The sequence below is a fragment of the Oncorhynchus gorbuscha genome, linkage group LG06 (genome assembly GCF_021184085.1).
Source record: "Oncorhynchus gorbuscha isolate QuinsamMale2020 ecotype Even-year linkage group LG06, OgorEven_v1.0, whole genome shotgun sequence".
Lineage (NCBI taxonomy): Eukaryota > Metazoa > Chordata > Actinopteri > Salmoniformes > Salmonidae > Oncorhynchus > Oncorhynchus gorbuscha.
In genome coordinates this window covers 49,680,952-49,694,384 of record NC_060178.1, presented here as the reverse complement: position 1 = coordinate 49,694,384, position 13,433 = coordinate 49,680,952, and the positions used below count along the sequence as shown (strand labels likewise).

The following is a 13,433-nucleotide window of genomic DNA, read 5'->3' as shown; positions in this document are numbered from 1 at the left end:
TGACCAGGGTAGGGGTGGCCAGGTGGAAAGCATGGCCAGCCGTAGAAAAATGTTTATTGAAATTCTCAATTATTGTGGATTTATTCTTGGTGAAAGTGTTTCCTAGCCTCAGTGCAGTCGGCAGCTGGGAGAAGGTGCTCTTATTCTCTGTGGACTTTACAGTGTTCCAGACCTTTTTGGAGTTTGTGCTGTAGGATGCAAATTTCTGTTTGAAAAAGCTAGCCTTTGCTTTCCTAACTGCCTGTGTATATTGGTTCCTAACTTCCCTGAAAAGTTGCATATCGTGGGGGCTATTCAATGCTAATGCCGTTAGCCACAGGAAGTTTTTGTGCTGGTCAAGGACAGTCAGGTCTGGAGTGAACCACGGGCTATATCTATACTTATGACTGTATTTGTTAGTGACAGAGACATGATTGTTGCATTCATCCATTTTCGGTCCTATGGACTTCACCAAGTGAGATACTAAGGGAATATGTTGTCATTATAATTGAGTTTTAACACAATACTATGCATATTTCAGGCATTATTTTGAGGGCCTAGTTTTACCCTAATACAGGGGCCTGAAACTCATCACATAACTTTGAACCAAAACCACACCCATTATTAATCATGTTTACCAACATGCTTTATTGCAGGTTGATTTTTACAATTGCTTATTTCAATATCTATGTTTGTGCTGGGTTGGGCCCAGTGTACTGGGTTGGGCGCAGTAGTAGGGGCTTCTATGCAAAGCTCGCCAATGTTCTATATCTCCCTGCATCTATGCTGAATGTCCAGTATTAATAGTCTTCTCTGCTATTAGAATCTTGTGTAAGTTTCCATTTTTAAAATCAAGAAAATGAAGCGGTCAGCACTCATTGTCTGCTGTGTTTTCTTCTTCTTCAAATGCCTTCTTATAACTTTTGAAACCTGTTTTAGGTTTGCAGAACGGACAAAGCCTTGGTGGTGGTTTGGTTGAAGATATAAAAAGTGAAATGATGAGGAGCTACCTGAAACTGCTATATTTTAAGTATTGAAACTCACGCATGATTTTAGAGTAGAGTAATAATACTGGACATCCAGCACGGATACAGGAAGAAATAAAACATTTGCTAGCTTTGCATAGAAGCCCCTACCACTTGGCCCCAAGAATGGCTCCTTGTTTTGGGTGAAGGAGTGTCATAGTTTTTACATCTAATACAACTCACCACAGTAATTCATCATTTCAAGTATCCTAGTCTTAACCATGGTCCTAACCAACCAAATCAATCCCTAACTTTTGAGACCTGTTTAAGGTTTGCAGAATGGACGAAGCCTTGGCGATTGTTAAGTTTAGTTCAAAATAGATATATTTGGTTGGTTAGGATCATGGTTAAGACTAGGATGCTTGAAATTATGGTGATTTGTATTAGTTTAGCAAAAACTATGACACTCCTTTACCCAAAAAAAGGAGGCATCCCTACAGTGTAAAAAATAAGAAAAAACTATCCGATGTCATTGTGTGAAATATATTTTATTTTGTTTTTATATCGTTAAAGTAATATTATTTGATGGACTATACTGTGTTTATGTTTTAGGCAATATATAGATAATCTTTGTTTTTAGGTCCTAACCTATCCATATCCTTTCGTGGCCCCTCGTGATTCCATTCGGTGAATTGTTTCAGAGTCGCTTCCTACTCCAGGCTTTCCTTTCCTCTACGGCTCGGCGTTGTTATGGGCAACTGTAATTCCAAAACGTTGTCACCGCCCATGGGATTCACAATTGGACAGTGTTAGTTGTCATCAAGAGAAATATGATATTCCGATTCGTCGACATTAACGTCAATCAATAGGAGTGCTATTTTCATTGGCTATTTTTTCATGTATATGTACCGCCTCCTGGAATAGGACCACGCCGCAAGTTTTTTTCTCTTCAAGGGTTTGGTGAGGTAGAGGTGAGACCTTGGCCTGTGGACATTTGTTATTTACAAAAGTATTGGTTCAACAAGTTGCCTACTGGCGTCCTGGCTTGATGAGGATGGCAGAAGAACCTGCGACAAGGCAAGTGTGCATATTTGCTGTCTAGTTGTGTGGTACAATGTCTGGTGAGTTCATGCAAAACAAACTGCTAACCCGAACGAGCTCATCCATTCAGTCCCAGTTCACTTGTTTTTTTTTTAGTTTCAATGTAGTTGAAACAAGGTATGCTCGCTAAATGCTCGCTAAATAAATACCGTAACAATAACTGGTAGTAGGGGTAGAACGGGAAAAGTGATGGTTTTTAAAATTCTGTTTAAATGGGCATTTCTGTTATAGAGAGCCGGAGATGTGTGACTCTGGCTCGGACGAGGAGCTTCCCGCACCCATGATGGAGCAGGGGAGTCACGACGGGAGTACCAGAAAGGTGAGCGGTACGCAGTTGTGGCTAGAAAAACACGACACTGTACCAACACACGTTTATATTGAAGTACATGTTCCGTCGGGACGTGTATCTGTTATGAACAGGACAATACTATTTGGGCCTAATTGTCAGTTTCATAATGCATACAGCTTAGGTGTTCCACATGATCAATACCATATGAAATGCACCGTTCGGTTATTTAGAATTGACACGAAGTTTAATTACTGAACTGATTACATATTCACTGAGGGCTATCTTGGTCCTGCATTAAGTTGCCATTATGTTGATAAACTGTTGGGTCATTGGGGGTAGATTGTAGCAGGATGCTGTCCTGGGGGAGATATTGTACTGATGGGATGTTGCTGGGAGAGCCAGGTTACTCCTTTCCACCACCTGCTGTCCCCTGGCTGTGGGTACACTTATAAAATATGTTATTTAGCACATCCCTGTGTCTTGTTAGGGATGGCACATGTGAACTTTTAACACAATCACTGTGTTGGCACAACATAATTTGTGTAATTTTCTTTCATCACGTTTTGTGTCAGGTCATGCAATTAATGTGTTAAAAGCTGAAAACCATACACCCTAGATGTATTTGATTATTGACCAATCGCATTGCTCCTCTGAAGTCATCATGCATCTAGGAGAGCTGGGTCTGAGCTAAGGCTGTAGCTAGGGGGTTGTAGCATGGCTATGGCTGAGCTGGATACCGGAGGCAGGGGGTTGTAGCATGGCTATGGCTGAGCTAAGGCTGGAGCTAGGGGGTTGTAGCATGGCTATGGCTGAGCTAGATACCGGAGGCAGGGGGTTGTAGCATGGCTATGGCTGAGCTGGATACCGGAGGCAGGGGGTTGAAGCATGGCTAGGCTAGCACCTTAATCCCTACAAGCACTCTGAGGATTACTGAGCACACACTCGCAGAACAAACACCTCACTAAGAGAGAGGGATGAAGGCAGGGGGGAGAGTGAGGTAGAGAGGAGAGTGAAATAAGGTGAGGGGGAAAAGGGAGAAGGTTGGCTTGCCTGTGAGAGGAAGAGAGAAAAAGGGAGGAATAAGGAGAGAGTTTATCATTTTGGGGATAGCATACCCTATTATGGCCTTTCCTTCCATGTTGTGGTCTGTTTCTTCCTTGTTTCTTTGTACTGTATGAGTAAGAGCCTAGTCAGATGGCTTTAAGGACAAACACACCATGCAGATGACCAGTTAAAAGCAGCGTGTGGCTGTCCTATCGCCTCTGACCACAACATCAGCCGTAATTTTATTTTAATTTCCTGATAATTGTTGGCCTACATGTTGACGACATGTACAGAGCATTCGGAAAGTGTTCAGACCTCTTGACTTTTCCCACATTTTGTTATGTTACATATATATATGTGGTCCTTCTGTAGCTCAGTTGGTAGAGCATGGTGCTTGTAACGCCAGGGTAGTGGGTTCGATCCCCGGGACCACCCATACGTAGAATGTATGCACACATGACTGTAAGTCGCTTTGGATAAAAGCGTCTGCTAAATGGCATTTTATTATTATTATTATTATTATTATATATAGGAATCAGCCGATATTAGCTAAAAATGGCAACATCGGTATCGGCCCTATGTTTAGTGTAACGCCGATGTGCAAAACAGTAATAAGCTTCACGACATTCTATGGAACGCCATTTTGGTCTTGGCGTGTCAAAGATACACATCAAATAACATTTTGACAAGAACACTATTTGACGAGTTAAATAATATTTTAACTTCTGGGATAGCTAGCAGGCTTTAGCTTGGTACCTAGCTAGCACCAATACAACCAGCCCGAAAACAATGACCAGTAGAATCTGCAGTCATTGTCATTATTCTTAGCAATGGTTTAGGAATCCTTGTTAGTAAGTATTAGCTAGGTAGCCACTTGTTCTTCCCCTATTGAAAATAAATAGCTAGCCAGCTACTTAGCTTTGGGCAACATGGTTAACGTTATAAGCGGCCAGCTAGCTTCATCTGGCTAGTGAGGCTCGACCGGACAGAGTTATGTGGTGAGAAGCTAGCCACAATAAGTATTAGGCACGTTAGTGGAATTTGCTGTTTGGCTTCAAACTAAAAGTACCTATTTGAAAGTGATGCAGAAGGTTACAATTGGTGGAATCATGCCATATTTAGACTAAAGAATGTTAAACAAGGTTGGAATATGAAATGGGGTATGAAATGGGGTCTACTCAGTCTACCAGTCTACTCGGTGACACCGACAGAATGCAACTGTGAAGAGTTTACTCAAATATTAGCGTTGTAGCTCTTATCGCGGGAAATCACCTCCCCCAGTCAGCCTATTGTGTGTATTGACATTCATATTGCACTGTACAGCTTTACCTAATCTCTTGAGTCATCTTCATGACCACCACCCACTACTTTATAACGAATGCAATCTAAGTTAACTTTTAGCTCAATGCATGATGTGGGTACTTCAAAATGGGGGACAATTTCATTGTTTTTCTGTCTAACTTGCTAATAGCTTGTAAATAATTTAAACTGAAGATTTGTATTACATACTCTTGTTAAAACACGTTCTGCTGCTGTATGCGTCGTGTGCTCTCACTCTTCGCCCATTGTTCTCCTGCTGTATGCGTCGTGTGCTCTCACTCTTCGCCCATTGTTCTGCTGCTCTATGCGTCGTGTGCTCTCACTCTTCGCCCATTGTTCTGCTGCTGTATGCGTCGTGTGCTCTCACTCTTCGCCCATTGTTCTGCTGCTGTATGCGTCGTGTGCTCTCACTCTTCGCCCATTGTTCTCCTGCTGTATGCGTCGTGTGCTCTCACTCTTCGCCCATTGTTCTGCTGCTGTATGCGTCGTGGGCTCTCACTCTTCGCCCATTGTTTGTTAAAGCGTTCCAACAGGAGAAACACTATATATGCATATACAAGAATCCTGTATTTATGTCAATTATTTGGCTCGTTGCAATTACTATCACTGTCTTAAGACTCATTTTTTATTTATGTAAATTGTGCATGGGGTCATTGCATATACTCAAACGCAACACAGAATATTGTGTGTGTGATGCAGTAGTAAATAATACATTTGCTATTCCTTTGTTTACAGAGTGGGCGTGCAGCAGGGAAACCTAGTAATGCTACTGGTCACTCTACAGTTGTGACAGACACTCGAGCAATCATTTAAAAGGCAGTCTACTTATGCACCCACATCAGAAACCTCACTGCAGCCCTTTTATATTACATTGCAAAGGACATGATGCCATTTCAAAATGTTGAGAGGCCTGGCTTTTTGAGACTGATGAAGGTTGCCATGCCTCACAACAAAGTGCCATCACAAACATTTTTTTCCAAGAATGAAATCCCAAACCTGTACAACCAAGTTAAAGCTACATCATCTTCACTATCCATTACCCCATACTGGCAACTGGAATGAAACTGCCTGGAGACAGTTCTTCCCAGACGATTACTCGGCTCACAAGAGTTTTTTGAGAATTGGGGGATCAACAAGAAATGAATGGTCTGCATAACCAGACAACGCAACAAAAATGATCAATGCTTTTGACGAGTTCCCAGATCTGTGGCTTGGGTGCTTGGGCCATAATCTGAACCTGGCCATCTCAAAGGCTCTGAAAATTCAGAGAGTTGACAGCAGTCAAGGCCTGCCATCTGGTCCAAGGCTTCTCACGGAGCTGGAAGAGATAAGAGCGTCTGCTAAATGACTTAAATGTAATGTAAATGTAACTGAGAGAAGCAAGCTGCCCTCAACATGCCACAGAAGGCTGTAATCCATGATGCGGTGACCCTATATCTACACACAAGATACTTTAGCATTTCATCAGCCAGGCTGTGTGACACTGGCTAGGGAAAGAGGAACATGGCATCTGATGCCGACAAGTGTCATGGAGCAGCTGTGCCAGCTCCTTGAACCTCAGAGCAAGTTTACAGATGCACTTGCCTCAGAGACATGAGTGACGCGGTCAGCCATCAGGCCTGTCCTGGACCACATCACCCGTGATGTTCTGGTGGAAAAGGATATGGAGCCATCCTTGACCAAGGAGACGAAAAGGGTAATGAGAGAAGACCTTAACAGATATTTATTTTATTTAACTAGGCAAGTCAGTTAAGAACAAATTCTTATTTTCAATGACTGCCTAGGAACAGTGGGTTAACTGCCTGTTCAGGGGCAGAACGACAGATTTGTACCTTGTCAGCTCGGGGGTTTGAACTTGCAACCTTCCGGTCACTAGTCCAACGCTCTAACCACTAGGCAACCCTGCCGTCCCAGATACAGGAAAGGCAAAGAGAGTCATGCACATGACTTGTTTTATTGACCCCCCCCCCCTCCACTTCAAAAATGAGCTTTTTAGATGAGCCTGAGGCTGCAAAAGTTGCCAGGAGGCCTTGAAGCTGGCAGCTGCACAAGTCAGGGAAGGACCATAAAGCACGAGCACCACCAACACCCCCACAGCAGCATCGGAAGGGAAAGGCCTGGCTGGGTTGCTGAGAATGATCACCATCAAGGCAGCAGAGAGGCGAAGAGGGTCAGATTCCGACCTCCCCAGAAGACCGAGTGAAAGAAGAGAACAAGGTCTACTTGTCTCTGCCACCCATTCCAGCAGAAGAAGATCCACTGATGTGGTGGTCGGGGCCATGAATCAGACCTGCCTCACCTTGCCAGGATGCTTTTGTGCATCCCAGCAACCAGCGTGCCATCAGAGAGAGTGTTCAGTACCAGTGGGCACATTTTAACAATACTGCGATAATACTGATCACCGTGATAATTTTGGTCACTATGATCGTTGGAAGGTGTACTTTCGCCTCGGGTCTATGGTCCTGAGCACTCTGGAGCAGGTTTTCATCAAGGATGATCAATGTAAACAAGCAAAGGGTCTGAATACTTATTTAAATAAGCTATTTATTTTTACTACATTTGCAAAAAGTGTCATTATGGGGTATTGTGTGTAGATTGATGAGGAAAAATATGTTTAATACATTTTAGAATAAGACTGTAATGTTACAAAATGTGGAAAAGGTCAAGGGGTCTGCATACTTTGAATGCAAGTCTTGTACTTCAGTTATCAGACTACAGTGGAATCAATGTCTAACTGTACCTGTAGCATATGCAGTGGTGGAAAATGTACACAATTGTCTTGTGTGAAAGCAAAGATGCCTCAATAGAAAATGACTCAAGTGAAAGTCACCCAGTAAAATAGTACTTGAGTAAAAGTCTAAAAGTATTTGGTTTTAAATATACTGTACTTAAGTATATTTTTGCAATTACATTTACTTTTGATACTTAAGTATCGAATGTAAAAGTATAAATCACTTTAAATTGCCACTTTAAATTGCTTAGATTGTCCTCTTTGGGCTGAGATCCCGTTAACAGGATTCATATGACAACAGCCAGTGAAAGTGGAGGGTGCCAAATTCAAACAGAAATCTCATCATTAAAATTCCTCAAACATACAAGTTCTTCACACCATTTTAAAGATACTCTTCTTGTTAATCCCACCCACAGTGTCCGATTTCAAATAGGCTTTTATGGCGAAAGCACCAAAAACGATTGTTAGGTCAGAGCCAAGTCACATAAAAACACAGCCATTTTTCCAGCCTAAGAGAGGAGTCACAAAAATCAGAAATAGAGAGACAATTAATCACTAACCTTTGCTCTTCATCAGATGACACTCATAGAACTTCATGTTACACAATACATGTATGTTTTGTTCGATTAAATTCATATTTATATCAAATAATCTCAGTATACATTCATATTTTTATTAAAACATCTCAGTTTACATTGGCGCCTTATGTTCAGTAGTTCCAAAACATCCGGTGATTTTGCAGAGAGCCACATCAATTTACAGAAATACTCATCATAAATGTTGATGAAAATACAAGTGTTATACATGGAACTTTACATACACTTCTCTGAAATACCCATCCCGGATCCGGTATAATTGTCATCAGCAGCGCTGAATAGCATAGTGCCACAGTCAAATAATATTACTAGAAAATATTCATATTAATGAAATCACAAGTGCAATATTGCAAAACACAGCTTAGCCTTTTGTTAATCCACCTGTTGTCTCAGATTTTGAAATTATGCTTTACAGTGAAAGCAATACAAGCTTTTGTAAATGTATTGATCACTCAACAAAACAATAAGTACACTTAGCATCAGAAAAGCAATCAAATTAATCGTTTATCTTTGATCTTCAGATGTTTTCACTCACGAGACTCCCAGTTAGACAACAAATGTTCCTTTAGTTCCATAAAGATATTTTTTTATATCCAAATACCTCCGTTAGTTTGGTGTGTTATGCCCAAGAATCCACCGGAAAGAGCGGTCACGACAACGCAGACAAATACCAAATTATATCCATAATGTCCATAGAAAAATGTCAAACATTTTTTATAATCAATCCTCAGGGTGTTTTTCAAATATCTATTTGATAATATATCAACCGGGACAGTTGGCTTTTCACTAGGACCGGGAGTAACAATGACCGCCTTACTCTTTTGCGCACAACTGATTCTGAGAGCCCCCACCTATCCACTTACGCAATGTGGTCGTTCACGCTCATTCTTCAAAATAAAAGCCTGAAACTATGTCTAAATGCTGTTGACACCTTAGGAAACCATAGAAAATGGAATATGGTTGATATCCCTTTAAATGGGCAATAGGGATGCATAACAACAGAGGTTTCGAAAACAGGGGCACTTCCTGATTTTCCTCAGGTTTTAGCCTGCAATATCAGTTCTGTTTAACTCAGACAAAATTGACAGTTTTGCAAACTTTAGAGTGTTTTCTATCCTAAGCTGTCAATATATGTATATGCATATTCTAGCATCTGGTCCTGAGAAATAGGCCGTTTACTTTGGGAACGTCATTTTTCCAAACATAAAAATAATGGCCCCTAGCTTCAAGAGGTTAATGCAACCGCTGTGTCAGAATAAAAAAAAAAACTTTACGGAAAAAGCAAACCAATAATCTGAGTATGGCGCTTCGAGACCAAAACAACCCAAACAGATGTCCGCATTGTTGGAGTCAACAAATGTCAGAAATAGCATTATAAATATTCACTTAACTTTGATCTTCATCAGAATGCACTCCCAGGAATCCCAGTTCCACAATAAATGTTTGATTTGTTCGCTAAAGTTCATCTTTATGTCCAAATACATCCTTTTGTTAGCGCGTTCAGTTCACAAATACAAATTCATGACGCATGAGCAGACAGTCAAAACATTCCGTTACAGTCCGTAGAAACATGTCAAACGACGGATGGTAGCAATCTTTAGGATGTTTAACATAAATCTTCAATAATGTTCCAACCGGAGAATTCCTTTGTCTGTAGAATTGCAATGGAACAGAGCTCGATCTCATGTGAACGAGCGTCACGATCTCATGTGAACGAGCGTCACGAGCTTATGGCACTCTGCCAGACACCTGGCTCAAACAGCCCTTATGAGCCCCACTTCACAGTAGAAGCATCAAACAAGGTTCTAAAGACTGTTAACATCTAGTGGAAGCCTTAGGAAGTGCAACATGACCAATATCCCACTATCTTCAATAATGAATGAGTTGAAAATGCCAAACCTCAGATTTCCCACTTCCTGTCTGGATTTTTTTCTCAGGTTTTTGCCTGCCATATGAGTTCTGTTATACTCGCATACATTATTCAAACAATTTTAGAAACTTAAGAGTGTTTTCTATCCAAATATACTAATAATATGTATATCTTTGCTTCTGGGACTGAGTAGCAGGCAGTTTACTCTGGTGAACCTTATTCATCCAAGCTACTCAATACTGCCCCCAGCCATAAGTTATTAAGCAAACCAGATGCACACTTATTACTTTATATATATGTATGAATACCACCACGGGGGAGCCATGTCATTGTCTGAATTACAGCTGTAACGACCCTTTGGGAAGAATTCAACTTGGTTAAGCTTCTCTAGTGTCCATGAGTTATTTACTCTGAAAAATAAGAATGTAACACTGCTATAACTTGATGACCCTTCACATACCTAACCATTTCCTTGGCTCTCTTGTAGAGTGTATCCACTGTTTTTAGTGCAATGTTGTCTTGGAGAAGCAGATTCAATGAATGAGCAGCACAGCGAATGGGTGTGATTGTGAGGATAGGACTCCTCCACTTTAGACCAAGCAGCCTTCATGTTCGCAGCATTGTCTGTCACCAGTGCAAACCAGTGCTCCAAGGTCATTGATAACTGCCTTCAGTTCATCTGCAATGTAGAGACCGGTGTGTCTGTTGTCCCTTGTATCTGTGCTCTTGTAGAATACTGGTTGAGGGGTGGAGATGACGTAGTTTATTATTCCTTGCCCATGAACATTCGACCACCCATCAGAGATGATTGAATACAGTATGTGCTCTCGGATTTGCTTGACCTTCACTTGAACTCTGCATTCAGCAAATGAGTAGCCAAAGCATGTCTGGTTAGAGGGGTGTATTCGGGGCGAAGAACATTCAGAAATCTCTTCCAATACACATTGCCTGTGAGGTGATCCAGTTGAATACACAGCTCAAGCAAGACATTCATCAGCATTTCTCTGACTACATTCCTCCATTGAGTCAAAAACAACTTCTGATTCCAGGAGGACCATGAGCTGTTGCTATCGATAAGGTGTCTGATTCATCATTTTCACCTCGAATAGAAGTAGAGGGACTTTTTTCAGCGGTTGCTTGCTGTGAGCGTTGAGGGAACTTTATGCACTTGGCCAGATGATTCTGCATCTTTGTTGCATTCTTCACATATGATTTGGCACAACATTTGCAAATGTACACAGCTTTTCCTTCTTCATTAGCTGCAGTGTAATGTCTTCACACATCAGATAGTGCCCATGGCATTTTCCTGTAAAGATTAGGAAAGAAATTTGTAAAAAAACTCAAACAATTCCCTGTACAGAAATTGTTAAGTTAATTTAATTAAAACAACTCCTTTGTAAGATACATGTTTTAAAATGAAACCTGTATGGAAACAGGTGAATTAACACTCCTCAATAGGCTCAATCAAGTCAAAACCCACATGGTAGTAAAAACTAACTAGCAGAAACTGTTAACAAGTTAGAAATTATATATATATTTTTAAACACTTTACTGTAGGCTACTATTTACTAGTTAACAAAAACATTGTCATAAAATATATTCACCCCACCCAGTATAGTAATCAAAACTCACCAGAAAGCATGTAGTCCTTGGCTCAGACAGTGTAGTAGTGTGGGTTCAATAGCATCTCATTAGATCTTGAGAATCAGCTGTACATGTGATAGAAGAGTGCACTGCAAATGTGATGGAAGAATGCACTGTGCATGCAGAGGGTTCCAATTCCATTGAATTGGCGATAGTATAACCAAAATATGCAAGACCTAGAATTGCCATGTGTATCCCACAAACAAAACGCTCATAAGCTGCCTTTTTGTTTTTTTAGGAATTTAAGCAAAATTACCCCAATTCCAGGGCTTAACTTCCAATGGAAAGTTTCCGGAAAGTTTCCAACCCTACTAGTGACCATTGATGCTGCTGACGATTAGGGAATTTCATGTGACTATTAATTCATTTATTATTATTTTTTTTAATTTTTCTTTTTTATTACCTTTATTTTACTAGGCAGGTCAGTTAAGAACAAATTCTTATGTTCAATGACGGCCTAGGAACAGTGGGTTAACTGCCTGTTCAGGGGTAGAACGACAGATTTGTACCTTGTCAGCTCGGAGATTTGAACTTGCAACCTTTCGGTTACTAGTCCAACACTCTAACCACTAGGCTACCCTGCCGCCCCATTGTCATGCAAATGGTCAGTTGTCATAAATGTGACAATTCGGCTTTTAAAATGAATACCAAAATATACCCTCATGTAAAAAAGAAACTGCTATTGGGTAAACTACCTACTTTAAACCCAGAGACATTTTCCCTGTGTAATGTACTTCACTATTAATATTTTATTTGACAACGTTCACTTTGCTACACTCCTAAAGAAGATTATGTACTTTGCGCTCCATACATTTTCCCTGAAAGTACTCGTTACATTTTGAATGCTTAAAATGGTCCAATTCACACACTTGTCAAGAGAACATCCCTGGTCATCACTACTGCCTCTGATCTGGAAGACTCACTAAACAGAGAACATCCCTGGTCGTATCTACTGCCTCTGATCTGGAGGACTAACTAAACAGAGAACCTCCCTAGTCATCCCTACTGCCTCTGATCTGGAGGACTCACTAAACACAAATGTCTGAGTGTGGAGTGTGCCCCTGGCTATCTGTAAAAATAAAAAAATTATATATATCTGTAAAAAATTTATAATTTTTTATTTTACAGATAGCCAGTGTTACATTCTTATTTTTCAGAGTAAATAACTCATGGACACTAGAGAAGCTTAACCAAGTGTAATTCTTCCCAAAGGGTCGTTACAGCTGTAATTCAGACAACGACATGGCTCCCCCGTGGTGGTATTCAAGAGGATCCTTTTGGATGATGTATTTTGGAAGAGAGTGGGAAGCAGCCTGAAACTCCTGAAACCTATAGCAGTAGGATTGAGGGAGACATTGCCATCCTGTCTGATGTTCAGACTCTGCTTGCAGATGGAAGAAAATAAATCCATACTGCCCTGCCCACTTCACTGTTGCTCCAAACAGAGGAAACTGTAGTTCTGAAATACATCAAAAAGCGTGAAGACTTCTGCCTTGAGCTCATACAAGCCGCAGCGTACATGTTGGACCCCAAGTATGCTGGCAAGAGCATCCTGTCTGGTTCAGAGATCAACAAGGCCGATGGTGTCATCACCACCGTGTCTTGCCACCTTGGCCTGGATGAGGGCAAGGTACTTGGCAGTCTGGCGAAGTACACTTCCAAGCAGGGGCTTTGGGAGGGAGATGCAATATGGCAGTCGTGCCAACATATCTCAGCCACCTGGTGGAAGGGACTTTGGAGATCTGAGGCTCTTTCCCCTGTTGCCTCCATAATCTTCCAAATCCCACCAACATTAGCCGGCTCCGGAGGAGTAACTGGTCTTTGTTCGGGAACGCACTCACCAAAGCACGCAACAGGCTGACCAATAGAAGGGTTGAAAAATGTGTGGCTAACT

The 13,433-nt window shown here is 41.2% G+C and overlaps 1 protein-coding gene across 1 annotated transcript in view; it reads left to right on the top strand.

Moving 5' to 3' along the window:
* The first annotated feature begins 1,876 nt into the window (after window positions 1-1,876).
* Window positions 1,877-13,433, top strand: part of LOC124038055 (rhophilin-1-like) — a 60,246-nt gene continuing 48,689 nt past the window's right edge. The window contains exons 1-2 of the mRNA XM_046353456.1: window positions 1,877-2,021; window positions 2,277-2,364. Of these exons, the coding sequence (XP_046209412.1) occupies window positions 1,993-2,021; window positions 2,277-2,364 (117 nt within the window). The 5' untranslated portion in view covers window positions 1,877-1,992. The remainder of the gene's footprint in view (window positions 2,022-2,276; window positions 2,365-13,433) is intronic.